Source organism: Misgurnus anguillicaudatus, chromosome 17 (genome assembly GCF_027580225.2).
Source record: "Misgurnus anguillicaudatus chromosome 17, ASM2758022v2, whole genome shotgun sequence".
Classification (NCBI taxonomy): Eukaryota; Metazoa; Chordata; class Actinopteri; order Cypriniformes; family Cobitidae; genus Misgurnus; species Misgurnus anguillicaudatus.
Window position 1 is genome coordinate 12290001 of NC_073353.2, and position 13952 is coordinate 12303952.

Sequence of the window (13952 nt, forward strand, 5' to 3'; positions counted from 1 at the left end):
TCAAATCCAGCCCTGCCTTATTTCACTTCAGAAGCTGGTTTCACTCGGATATACGTCACCACGTGGAAAATAAGACAATTGCTACTTCTGTTTTATGGCGACTTTAAAGGAATAGTTCACCAAAAAATTAAAATTCTGTCATCATTTACTCAGTCATGTTGAGTAAATGTTGTTACAAACCTGTATAAATGTCTTTGTTCTGATGAACACGAAGGAAGATATGAAGAGTTTGGTACCAAAACGAGATAACTCTTAATTAAAAAAATAATAATAATTATTGTGCATTTCAATTTAAATCATTCAAACTGCAGTTGGAACCAAACTCTTCATATTTTGAGGACTGTTTGTAACCAAACCATTGATGAGTCCCATTTACTTTTATAGTATTCTTTTTCCTACTATGGAATTGAATGGGCCTCATAATTGCTTTGGTTACAAATATTCCTCATAATATCTTCCTTCATGTTTATTGGAATAAAGAAATGTATACAGGTTTGTAATAATAATAATAATAATAATAATAAATTTTATTTGTAACAACATGAAAGTTAAAAAATGATGGCAGAATTTAAATTTTTGGGTGAACTATCCCTTTAATTTTAAGCCCTGCAAACATTCCTTACAAAAAACTATACTTGTGTGCATCTTAAGACAAAACAATGGCACTGATATATGGTGAAATATCTCAGTACAAGATGCTTGTAAATTAAGGCAGCTCAAACATACATTGTAGTCGGGGACCAGGATAAGCCCTGTCCAGGAAACCACCCCTTATGTCATAACTAGGGGAATGTATAGCTTGCATTTTGCTTAAGTAACTCTACAGTAGAAAATCATATAACAACTGTTCTAACCTTAAGGATTAAATCTTATTAAAGCTGTTCATCTTCCTGTTCTCTGCATAAGTAGAACATTTAGAAAACTACGGTTGGGGCATCAACTGGATCATCCATGATGATGTAATGGGATGCCCCTGGCCTGTATTACAGCTACTTGCATGCACGGAGAGGTACAGTAACTCATCCATAAACATTGCGGGGATGCAGTGGTGATGTTACAGTGGAGCAGACGTGTACGGAATTCAAGCCATTTAGAGGGAGAACCAGGGAGACACTCACAGCTCTTGAAAGCCTGATCCGTAATTTACACCTCTGGTGTCTGTTGGTCACTGTTACAACTTGGCTGTGACATCAGTACGTCAGCTGAGCAGAAAGCTTGAGATGGCACAGAGTGTGCTGAACTAATCAGACACACACAGTCACTTACCCAATCACATGCACTTATAAAGACCAAGCATGACGGTGGTGTAAATCAGTGCATTCACACCCGTAATGCTATCCGGACATTAAACAAAGAGACACACAAGGCATCCGGATCATATTCACGCAAAAAGGCCATTATGTTTAACCTTGCATTATTTATGGACATCATCAAAGGGCACACATGCGCGCTTAGAGCTGTGGATACAGACAGCCTGTATAAACACTTACACACTAAATTTAGCCCAGCCATCATCAGGGACACCCAAAGGGGGTTCACTAACAACAAACTGCATCTACTGATAGCACTGTTTATTTGCATGGGCCATCATTTGAGTGCACTGCAAAAAATGTACATTGTTTTCAGTGCAATGATCTAAAAATTCTTAAATTAAGATGCTTTTTCTCGATGAGCAAAATGACCCAAGAAAATAAGTCTAGTTTTTAGACAAAAATATCAAATTTAAGTGATTTTGTGCATAAAACAAGCAAAAAAAATCTGCCAATGGGGTTGGCAAAAAAAATCATGAAAATTTTTCTTAAACACTAAATTCAAGAAAAATCAAGACAAATTTGCTTAGTCCATTGGCGGATTTTTTGCTTGTTTTATGCACAAAATCACTTAATTATTATTTATTTTTTTGGTCTAAAAACTAGACTTATTTTTTTTTTGGTCGTTTGGCTCATCAAGAAATTTTTTTGTCTTGTTTTCAGTAAAAATAAGAATTTGTTTTCTTGAAAATAATTTTTTGCAGTGTGAGGTAAGAAAAAAAATAACTTCAAGAAATTCAAGAAAATTGTTCTTACCCCATTGCCATTATTATTATTATTATTATTATTATTATTATTATTATTATTTGCTTGTTTTAAGCACAAATTCACAGTGTTGTACATTTATTGTCTAAATACTAGACTTATTTTCTCATTTTGCTCATTAATAAAGTTCATCTTGCACTGTAAAAAATTACTCTGGAGGGTGTTAAATTTAACCAATGAAAATTAGTTATAATTTAATTAAATATATAAGCTAGCAAGTAAAATGAAAAATAATGGGTATATTCTACCTTCACTATCCAATTTTTAACAGTAATAACTGCAATACTAAAAAAATAAGTAACATATACCCCAAAATATTGGCCTTAGCACCGCAAAATGCGCATGAATCAACATCCAGGCGGGACTCGAGTCACCATTTTTCATATCATATCGGCGGGAGAACTGCGGTTTGTTGACAGGTAAGTTTTTATTTAACTTGTTGATATCATCATGAATGGAAATGTTAAGTTGGTTAACTGTAAAATCTACCAGAAGTTTAGTCATTTGCGTGTTTCTCTGTCTCTGTTGTTGACAGATTGATAGGTTATGTCAGTCAGGTTAGCTTTGAATGAAACATCGCCCAGTTCTTGCACCTGCGAATACGAATAAAAATGCATATTTATGATTGAAATATTAACTTCCATTATTATTATTTACATGTCTGAATCTCGTGAACAGCGGAGCTGCTCAATCTGAGTGGTTGAACTTGAGCAAGCCACGTGACGAGAGAGAGCAGCGGACGGTTGATGTACGATACAGACGGGAGGGCATCGAGCAGACAAACAAACAACGGTAAAGCTGTCGATGCTAGATAATTACTGTAAACGTTTTCTTGCATTTATCTGTTAATATATTGAGTTTTGTTTTAGAAGGGATCCATTTATGAAGCCATTTTATTATTATTATTATCATTAACTGATATATAATTAACGTTGGCTTTCGCTTTTTAATGTCTGTTCCAAAAAGTATTTCGGAGTTCATATGTTATATATGTGACTTGTATATGAAGTTGAATCACTTAAAATTGAATGGAAGTACTTCTTGTTAGTGTTCAATGTTTTATGCACGTGTACTGTGAGTTATAGCATAATATGAAGTTGTATTTTTGCACTTAATAAGTTTTAAATGAAGTTGAAATGTTTGTATGTATCGATATAGCATGCTAGTCTACTGAGGTAAATTTTTCCTCTCATATTATTGTCTTCTTTAATTTTCTAATGATAACGTGAAGAACAGTATTTAGGAATCTTGCTTTTAATGGTTTTTTAACATCTCATGATGAAGACTTTTTTTTTAATGAAATATGTTCAAGAAACTTTATGTAAAACTATGATATGTTGTATTTCACTTGAAATGTATTGGGGTTATTTTGTACTTCCAATAATTAGTTTTAAATGTTTACAGAATGTTATTTGGTCAATAAAGCAAGCAATTATGCAATCTTGTGTATGACTATTTTCTTATTCAACCCTCTCTGAATAAGTAATATGTAATGTTTCTTAATGGCTAATCATTATTAATAATAATTTAATAGATCTGTGGCTTAATACCAGTAGGGTTAATGTTATTCATTTTTTTATAAGTAATTAGTTATGAAAAAAATAGGTAGACCTTACCTAATTTTTTTTACTTTATCATAGTAATTAAATTTAGGTACTCTTTAATCAAATATATAGGATATAATTTACTCAAACAAAGTGAGTGCAAATTGTTACAACAATTTTTTTGAGTAAATTCTATAGGTTGTTTTTTACAGTGTGATCACTGCAAAAAATGATTTTCAAGAAAAAAAAATCTTAGTGTTTTTGTTTTGTTTTTAGTAAAAACATCTAAAAATTGTTGATTGGGATGTTTTTTGTTGATGAGCAGAACGACCCAAGAAAATAACTCTAGTTTTTACACCAAAAATATCAAATTTAAGTGATTTTGTGCATAAAACAAGCAAAAAAATCTGCCAATGGGGTAGGCAAAAAAAATCTTGAACATTTTTCTTAAACACTAAATTCAAGAAAAATTTGCTTACCCCATGGGCAGATTTTTTTGCTTGTTTTATGCACAAAATCACTAAAATTTGATATTTTTGCTCTAAAAACTAGACTTATTTTCTTGGGTCATTTTGCTCATAAAGAAAAAGCATCTTAATTTAAGAATTTTTAGATATTTTTACTGAAAACAAGACAAAAATACTAAGATTTTTTTTTCTTGAAAATAATTTTTTGCAGTGTACATCTTGATTTAACATGATTTAAGACATTTGTACTAAAAACAAGTAAGTACTAAGTAATAAAGTAATTGTTTTGGCAGTGTGAAAGGCTGATATGGCGCTTTAAAATGCAAAACGACTGTTTGACGGCACATCTGAATGTAAGTCCGGATATAATGTTTTTCATAATTGAATAAACATCTGCTGCCATGAATAATAAAAATGTAAACAAACATCTCTCTTAACTAACCATCTGCTTTCTAATGGAAATGGTTATTGCACTATATGTAAGCAAACGAGTACTTAGTTTTGTAAATTAGGCGCATAATAGTGAATAAGAGTAACAAAATTTGTGCATAAAGAAGATGTGTTTATGCATGAAAAAGACAATTATTTAATTAAAATAAAACACAACGCTACATGCATTTCGTGTCTTATTTAAATGTGTTGTGTGTACCCGCTACAGGATTTTGTGCACAAAGATTTAGCAATTAAACCGGTGACAAATAATTTTAAAGGAAGAAGTTTTTGCAATTCAAATCAAAGTGACAAAATCTCTGGAGATTTCCTAATGAGGAACAGACACAGTTTGAGGGACCATGTATAAATCCATTTGAAACACCTGGATATATGAACCTGAATAACATCACATTCAATTCATATCTTAGGGCAGAGTGAAACTGTTAGCTCTGTAGACATTTGAAAAACTCATAGACAACATACTAAAAGCGTCTGTCGAACAGAAGAGATATCACAGCCATATGTAAATAAGATCATCTGGCCAGCGTGATCAGAGGAGTTAAGGGAGGACACATGGAAATATCCTCTCCCTGGGGACAGTAGTGGCCCGTGGCCTGACATTCAGACCGGCTCATCCTTTCATGGATATATAGGGCTGGAACTCAATACAGGTCACGCCTGAATGTCACTTCGGCGAGAGTTCAGTGGGGACATCGGGCACATCGCTGTCTTATCAAGCATGAGGCTTCAACAGAAAAGACTGGACCAAATTAACCTCCACCACAAACTAAAGCAATCCTGATACGAAGGGCAAAGGGCAAGCGAATCATTATTAACAAGCGGTTTATGAGACGGCAAGTCACATTTTTACTTCGCTGGGGTAATTGGCACAATCTTTCTCTGTAATGTTCTCTTTTTTATTTCTCAGAAAATATGTCTCTTTCGCTTATCTATGCTATTTGCAGTACTGTATAGTCTAATAATAGCTTTTTAGCGGGTCAAACTGTCTTTAGTATATACACATAATAGTGGATGTCAACTGGTGGGTCCTGAACCCAAAAATGGGACTTGATAGGATTTCAGCAAAGAGAAGTCTGCAATCACTTCCACATATAAATAAAATAAAAAATACTAAGCCTATTGAATTTGTTAAAGGAAGATTATTTTGTTGTTGGTGAGGTCAATGGCAGATTGTGTGACACCTTCATCTTTTAAAAGCATGTACTACACAATGATGCCATAGAACAGTGGAGAACAGTGGGGACGTGCCCCCTTGGAGGACGTGATATGGTGCCAGTATCATTTTATTAAAAACATTAATTTATCATAAAATCATTAAGGCTGCTAACCCACTGTACTGAATTGTATGATTTAATGTTTTGTTTAATTCAAATTCTAAGTTTGAGATTGTTTATGTCATTAATTTTCTTTAGGGGGCCACTAAGGGTCAAAAAGTTTGAGAACCACAGCCAGTGAAGAACCATTTTTGGTTCCATTCAGTCAAAGAATGGTTCTTCTATAGGACTACACATATAATTGTAAAGAGATCACAATCTTGATTCAAGCACCCACGCAATCTCATTCCTAACTTATAACGATTCTTCTGTCTATTAAACTTTTGCGTGGCCGCTGTCACGGAGTCAGAGCAGTCCTCATGTAAAGGGGGATTTTAAAACAGTTGCAATGCCAATTATTCATCGGTTCACTACAAGCTTCATCTGTGCTTAAAACATGGTGTTTAAACACTCACACGCTTTTTGCTTTGCTATTACGTATTTTGTATGGATGTGTAAGCACCGTGGATGTAGCTAGTGTTTATTGTGCTTTGTTTTCACGGATGCGTAAGCGTAACGGAAGCAGAAGAGACTAATGGATGCGTAAGAGACTTCCTTAGTTGTTAAAATAAACAACTAAGGACGTCTCTTTAAAATGCTTATTTGACTATTGCTTTGTTTTATGGAAGATGAAAAGAAAATCCAATTTATTCTACCAAAAGGGATTTATTATTCTGTCTTAAGATAGATTTTACCTGTCTAGGTGGGTGCTGGATTAAAGGATTAGTCCATTAAAAAAAAAAAAATCCAGATAATTTACTCACTACCATGTCATCCAAAATGTTGATGCCTTTCTTTGTTCAGTCAATGTTTTTTGAGGAAAACATTCCAGGATTTTTCTCATTTTAATGGACTTTAATGGACCCCAAAACTTAACAGATTTAATGCAGTTTTAATTTGCAGTTTCAAAGCATTTTTGGCAAGAAAAATAAAAAATATGCACTTTTAAATCACGACTTCTTGTGTATCTCCGGTCCTGTGATGCGCCAACGGGACCTCACGTAATTGTGTAATGCCGTGGAAGGGTCACGTGTTACATATATGAAACGCACATTTGCGGACCATTTTAAACCATAAACTGACACAAAGACATTAATTAGTATCATTCCACATACAACAACGTCAGAACGGTCCTCTTTTTCCACACTTGTAAACACTGGGGCGTAGTTTCACATACGCCATCTGTGACCTCTTGATGTGATGACGTATTGTGTGAGGTCGCGCTGGTGCATCACAGGACCGGAGATAGACGAGAAGTTGTGGTTCAAAAGTGCATATTCTTTATTTTTCTTGCCAAAAATGACAATCGTTTCGCTAGATAAGATGCTTATGCCTCGTTTGGGATTGTTTAGAGTCCTTTAAAACTGCAATTTTAAACTGCATTAAAACGTTACGTGTTGGGTTTCATTTAAGTCCATTAAAATGAGAAAAATCCTGGAATGTTTTCCTCAAAAAACTATTTATTCTTGCCTGAACAAGGAAAGACATCAACATTTTGGATGACATGGTGGTGATTAAATTATCTGGATTTTTTTTAAATGGACTAATCCTTTAATAAGGTTTAATAAGGGAAATCCTGATGTATAGGTTCACAGCTCCTTTTAGCCACACAGTATCATTATTTATTTCTGCAATATATATTAAAAATATTTAAATTATAATAGGGATTATAGTTTACAGTTTACATATAAACACTAATGTTTATGATCTAGGGTAAACATCTAGTTATAAAACATATATGTATTAGTGAATCATTGAATTCAGATTAAAAAAAATTCAAACCAATAATTTTTTTTTTAAAGAGACAATTCATATATTGTCTTAACAAAATTCTGTTATTTTGTTCAGTTGGCATTCAGAATTGCAATCTTCATTTAGTAACAAAAAAATTTGTTTAAATTTTTCCCAGAATTGCGAAGCCCTACTATGGCATTAAGAAAGCACCTTTATTTTTATCTGCATAAGAAAGAAGAATGCGACCAAGATTGCAATAAATAGGTTTTTACTCGCAACAAAACTTTCAGCACAAGTCATGATAATGTTGGATTTTGTTTGTTTTTACCCATTCAATCAAACATTAAAATGTATTAATGCTGTACAACGATTAACTGATTAAATGTAAAATCTTTGACCAAACCAGTTGACCAGAAAAATCATGTAAACATTTCTAGATACAATATACAGCATTTTTCATTTTTTCTTAAATGCGGCTTATTGAGTACAAAGATCTCTATATCTTAACATATTCTGTGCCAACTCAATTGCATACATTTTTAAACTGAATCGAGTTTTTACTGAATGCCAAATATTTTAATAATTAAATTTAAATTGCTTACTTATAAGTTCTGCCGAGACATGCCTTAAGTCTTTTCTTTACTAAATAAAACTTACCGTAAACACATTTACACCTCCTTTGTCCTTTATTTGAATAATAATCAATCTCTTTGTCTCACATGGTTTTTAATTCAAATTGCTCTGTGTTGTTTTTTTCATAATGCTTTGGTGTTTCATGGGTAGAGGATCATTATAAGCCGCATTGGGAATACAGCTGTCTCAACTCTTTCGAGGAACGGGGAATCCTCTCATTATGTCCTAATGAGATGAAAGTCTGAACTTCTTTCATTCAATCAATCTGCAAGCTGTGTTTACTGAAGATAAGTCTATCCACAAGCAGTGGAACTTAAGAACAAACTGAGCAAGAATGGACCAGCATTGCTGTGAGAAGGTTGTGCACGTTCAGATCTGATTAAAGCCACTGATAGAGAAAAACACAAACCAGTTAGTTTGTTTTGATCGGACGCCACCGAACCCATTTGTGCATGTTCACAAAAGACCTGGAATGGGATAAAGGCCTGCTTGTAAAAAAAGTGTGTGTGTGTGTGCATACTTGCAAGGCCTTGTGTCGCCTCTACTGTATGAAGTTTATTACATTTAAAACGAGCTTGGAAGTGACCCAACAGAAGCATCAATGTTCACGTGATCACATCTTTAGGGTGTGAAAACAGATTTATAGGTCCTATTAAGTGGTATTGGAATGATGCTGCCCCCAGATTCATTTTGGTATGTTAGGACACAATGCTAAGCATCTTAAGAGACATCTCACTCTTGCACAACATATATGGACCCAAATGCAGGGTTGGTAAATCAAGTACGTGCATTTTACAGTACCCAAATTCCTATGGGTACAGAAGGACAGAGGACTGAAACCACTAGACTCATTGCTAATCTTCTAACAAACTTCACAGCTCTGAAAAGCCTTCAGACCAAAAAGCATTCGAGGACATCTACTGTAAACACTCTGAAATCCAGATAATTGAAGAGTTTAACAAGCTGATCCGATGCCCCGGTTGACTCCTAAACCTATATTAGCCTAAAACCAGCAGGTAAAGGACACTTGGGGTAAGACGTGCCACAAAGCTCAAGGATAACAGCGAAACTTCTCCGTTTACCGGCCATGTGATATCAACCGCAATGTGCCTACTGTACCTCTCAGTTTCGCATCATTTACACACCGTTCCCTCTGGCCGCATGTGTGGCACATGTGAACATTTGCTTGCGGTTGAAACATTAGAGCGGGAGTCATTGATTCAGTGCAGAGCCATGCCTCAGCTCCATACACCCTATAAGGTGTAATTCAGCAGCAAACAATGAGCATGTCAGCATGAGGACAAACTGCAAAGAGCCTCTGTCTCAGAGGAAAATCAATAAGCAAAACTTGGGAAAGGAAAGAACACAAATAGGAAACGGATTGAATGAAGGATCGAGACATGTACGCAGGAACGAAATAAATGATCAGCAGTAAGGGATGGAGGGATTTCTGCAAAAACTGCAGCTCATTTCAAGTAAACTGAGGCAAGACTGTAAAACTGTGACTGTGTCCTTTAACACATTAAGAAAGTATTTGTAAAAGATGAGCTCTATTACATGCTGTCTGCAATTTATATTTGATTCTCAAGAATTTTGCATTTAAAGTTCATCCCAAAACTTGAAATTGTGTCATTTTTTGCTCACACAAGTGTTTAAACCTGATTTTTGTCTTTTTTTCTGTGAAGAAACATGCTTTCACTACAATCTGTTTATAAATTTTCCAGAATTTTCGTGTTTCACAGAAGAATAACAAGTATACAGATCTAAAACAGATTTTTGGGTGTACTGATCCTTTAAACACTGCAAAAAATGTCTTTCTTACTTAGTATTTTCAGTAGAAATATCTAAAAAAATTTAAATCAAGATGCAAGTATTTTCTTGATGAGCAAAATGACCTAAGAAAATAACTCTAGTTTTTAGACAAAAAATATATATTTGAATTTAAAACAAGCAAAAATATCTGCCAATGGGGTGAGAACATTTTTCTTAAATTAAGCATTTAAGAATAAAGTAAACTTATTTAAAGATTTATTTTCTCATCGCATTGGCAGATATTTTTGTTTGTTTTAATCACAAATTCACTTAAATTGTATATTTTTTGTCATTTTGCTCATCAAGGAAATGCATCTTAATTCAAGAATTTTGAGATATTTATACTAAAAATACTTTAGTACACTGCAAAAAATGATTTTCAAGGAAAAAAATTCTTAGTATTTTTGTTGTCTTGTTTTCAGTAAAAATTCTTAAATTAAGAATTAAAAATTTTCTTGATGAGAAAAATAACCCAATAAAATAAGTCTAGTTTTTAGAGCAAAAATATCAAATGTAAGTGATTTTGTGCATTAAACAAGCATACAAATTTTCTTAAAAACTAAATTCAAGAAAAATTAGCTTACCCCATTTTTTTTTGCTTGTTTTATGCACAAAATCACTTACATTTGATATTTTGGTCTAGAAACTAGACTTATTTTCTTGGGTCATTTTGCTCATAAAGAAAAAGCACCTTAATTGAAAACAAACTGAAAACAAGACAAAAATACTAAGAATTTTTATTCTAGAAAATCAATTTTTGCAGTGTGTGCCCTGCAAAAAAAAAAAGATTTTCTTACTTCATATTTTTGTCTTGTTTTCAGTAAAAATATCTAAAAATTCTTAAATTAAGATGTATTTTCTTGATGAGCAAAATTACCTAGGAAATATAAGCGAATTTGTGCTTTAAACAAGCAACAAAATATGCCAATGGAATAAGAAAAATTTTCTTGAATTAAGTGTTTATGAAAAAAAGTAAACTTTTTTTTTTCTTGTTTTAAGCAATAATTTACTTAAAGTTTATATTTTTCGTCTAAAAACTTATTTTTAGACTTATTTTCCTAGGTCATTTTGCCCACCAAGAAAATACATCCCAATTCAAGAATTTGTAGATATTTTTACTGATAACAAGACAAAAAACTAAGTAAGAAAGTAATTTTTTGCAGTGTGGTCACCAAAATTTTTCAAAATATCTTCTTCAACATACACCCTAAAAAATGGGTCAAAAAGGGATGAGCCCAGCCCGCTCGTTTGTAATTTAACCCTTGCTGTGTTGTTTTAGCCAAAAATGCTGCGTTGTTTTAACCTATTGTTGGGTCACCATTTTCCGGGTTAATTTCAACCTATTTCAAACTATTTTATATAATTTGATATAAAGTTTGAAACCACATGAGAGTGAGTAAATAATGACACATATATATTTTTGGGTGAACTATCCCTTTAACACTGATTGATGCTGTGAGACATCCTCATGCATGATCCTGTATCAGTGTTTTCCTATCACTTTTCAAGAGCTGCTCCTATATATATATTGCCGTGAGCTGCAGTTTCCATCAACAGCATGGAAGGTAAAAAAGAAGACATAAAAGAAGGCTAGTGCGGAGTGAAGGGTAGCCAGTGAGGTACTGTGCTAAAGACCGGACTCACCCCATCCCTACACAGGCCAGGGGGTTAATCGGCCCCCCCAGCCTACAGCGCTGCCCCTGCACCGAAGGGCGAGAAGTTGAGGTGACCCCTCTGAAAGAGAGGAGAGAGAGACAGGGAGAGAGAAAGAGACATTCAAAACACATATACAACATTACATACATTGTTTACAACACACATCAATTACAACATGAATTGATGTGATAAGTGTGGGAATGTGTCTGATAAGCCCAAAAAAGCTTAATAAATTGTCAAAATGGTAAGTCCTGATTTAGTAGGCATACTCAGGATTTATTACGGTAACAAATTGGCTGAACAGTTTACTTTTCAGTATAGTAGTATTTATAAATACTACCAATTTATAAAACTATGGTCCCTAAATGTCACGAAATATGCCATTTCGTTTGATATTTTGATATCTCATCCAATGACATTCATACATAGTACAATGTGGCTCAAGTGTCCAAATACTTCTTGGTGTCAGTGTATCACCACGTGTCAGTAACCATCTACAGGATTGTGTGATACACAGAAGTCCTGTCAGAAGAGATGGCCTCCTCTGTGACCTTTTCAATCTTATCGCACACAGACACGTGGTCAAGAACGCTCCATTACCAGACTGCCAGTGTGGGAACACTTCTGCTGTCGTTCCCTAAGCAATCTTCTCCACCTGCCGGATCGGAATGCCGATAAGATGGGAACGTGTCCGACACATTCTCGCTCTCAATCGCAATCTCCGGCGAAACCAAGCTGATCAATAATTAAACATCACGATCTTTCGCGTGTTATGGGACATTGTGATGCGGATCGATAAAGAGCGGATGGACCAGATGAGAGGAGAACCGAGATACACAGAGAGGAGACAGGGAAATATGAAGCAGACGGGCGCTAATACATGTTAAGGGGCATTAGATGGCTTCTTCCTGTTTCCGAGTGCCATAAGGACATTAAGAGGTTGAGTGTCCGTCTGAGGATGACCCGTGGTGGGGTTACATCTGAGGGATGGGAGCACATCTTTAATGCCATCTGTTTCAAGTCAGGCTTTAGATAAAAGGATGGCTGTTGCTGGATAAGATAAAACATGGTTTCAGGCCTGGGTTGTGTTGTTTGATGCCACATTGATAAATATGTTAAGACTGTGACATACTCTGGTTAAGATCATGGGCACTAATCATATAATTAGTTGCCCCCCAAAAAACATTTAATTATTTATTTATAATGATATAATATTTGTGTTAATTTCATATTATTTCTATGTCATTATCATATTACTATATAAAATTCATGTCATCCTCACTTTCGTAAATGTGTGATGCTGGCTGCGTTCGAAATCTCTAAAATGCTACCTTCGGAGGCAGCATTCGGAGGCATGAATGCATTAAGGCATGTCAAAATTCAATGTTTTGTTTACTTTCTGTCTCCTGAGATAATTTCATTGTTTTGTCCTATAATTCTATGCTTGGACGTGCACGAGGGATGTCATTGGTCAAGCCTGGTCAAGTTTGAAAAAAAAAAATGGCGGCCAATAAAGCAGCTGTAGCACAAATTCAGTGTATATTTGTTTAAAGGTTAAATTAGTATTGTAGTCTTCAAATATGGGATTAGTTATCACAAGAGGCGCTCTCTGTTTATATTTCAAACAGAACTCCGCTACACTGCTTATGACGGCTGTGTTTTCCGGAGCTGCCTTCATGCCGTCAAAGGCATTGGGCACTATCATACACCCGGCGCAATGAGTTACAATGCGCAGGCAAGTGTCTTTTGCTAGTTTCAACCCAGCGCAATTATCATTTTCACAAATAGCGCCACGTTGTTTAAATAGCACATGCATTTGCAACCAACTTTGCGCCCATGGGCGTTCTGGTCTGAAAACGAGGTGTGTTCAGGCGCATTGTTGACGCATTTGCTGTTTTGAGGTAACTAAAATAGACTACGCCATTGACCAACAAAAACCTGCTCTAAAGTCTAAAGTCAATGGCGCAATATTGTTTTTGTTATTTAATGAGCGCGTTAGTAATATAAGCCTATGAACGGGACGACAACGTGTGTTTGCTTATCACACACATGGATGCGCAGCAGCACATAAACGTTTTAAAATATGAACAATCAAAAGATTAAAATGTAAAATATTATTTTTGAGTCTCGTGGACATAAATGAGGACAGATTATGAGACAATAGAAGGTGTAAAGAGCTGCTTCACCTGCTGTAGCCTGGTAAGTAATTAAATGTTTTGCTTTAAACAAATATTGCATTTTTAAATGTTTTTTTTAATGGTGAGA

General features: G+C 34.6%; 1 protein-coding gene across 9 annotated transcripts in view; it reads right to left on the reverse strand.

Annotated features, from left to right (window-relative positions):
* The window catches only part of myo16 (myosin XVI), a 269807-nt gene that overhangs the window by 5906 nt on the left and 249949 nt on the right, over nt 1-13952 (reverse strand). For 2 of the 9 annotated variants that reach the window (XM_055214656.2, XM_055214655.2), the window contains exon 35: nt 11676-11765. The exons of the other annotated variants lie outside the window; for them this stretch is intronic. In XM_055214656.2, coding sequence (XP_055070631.2) covers nt 11718-11765 — 48 coding nt within the window. In that variant the 3' untranslated portion in view covers nt 11676-11717. The remainder of the gene's footprint in view (nt 1-11675; nt 11766-13952) is intronic. 9 annotated transcript variants of the gene reach the window in all.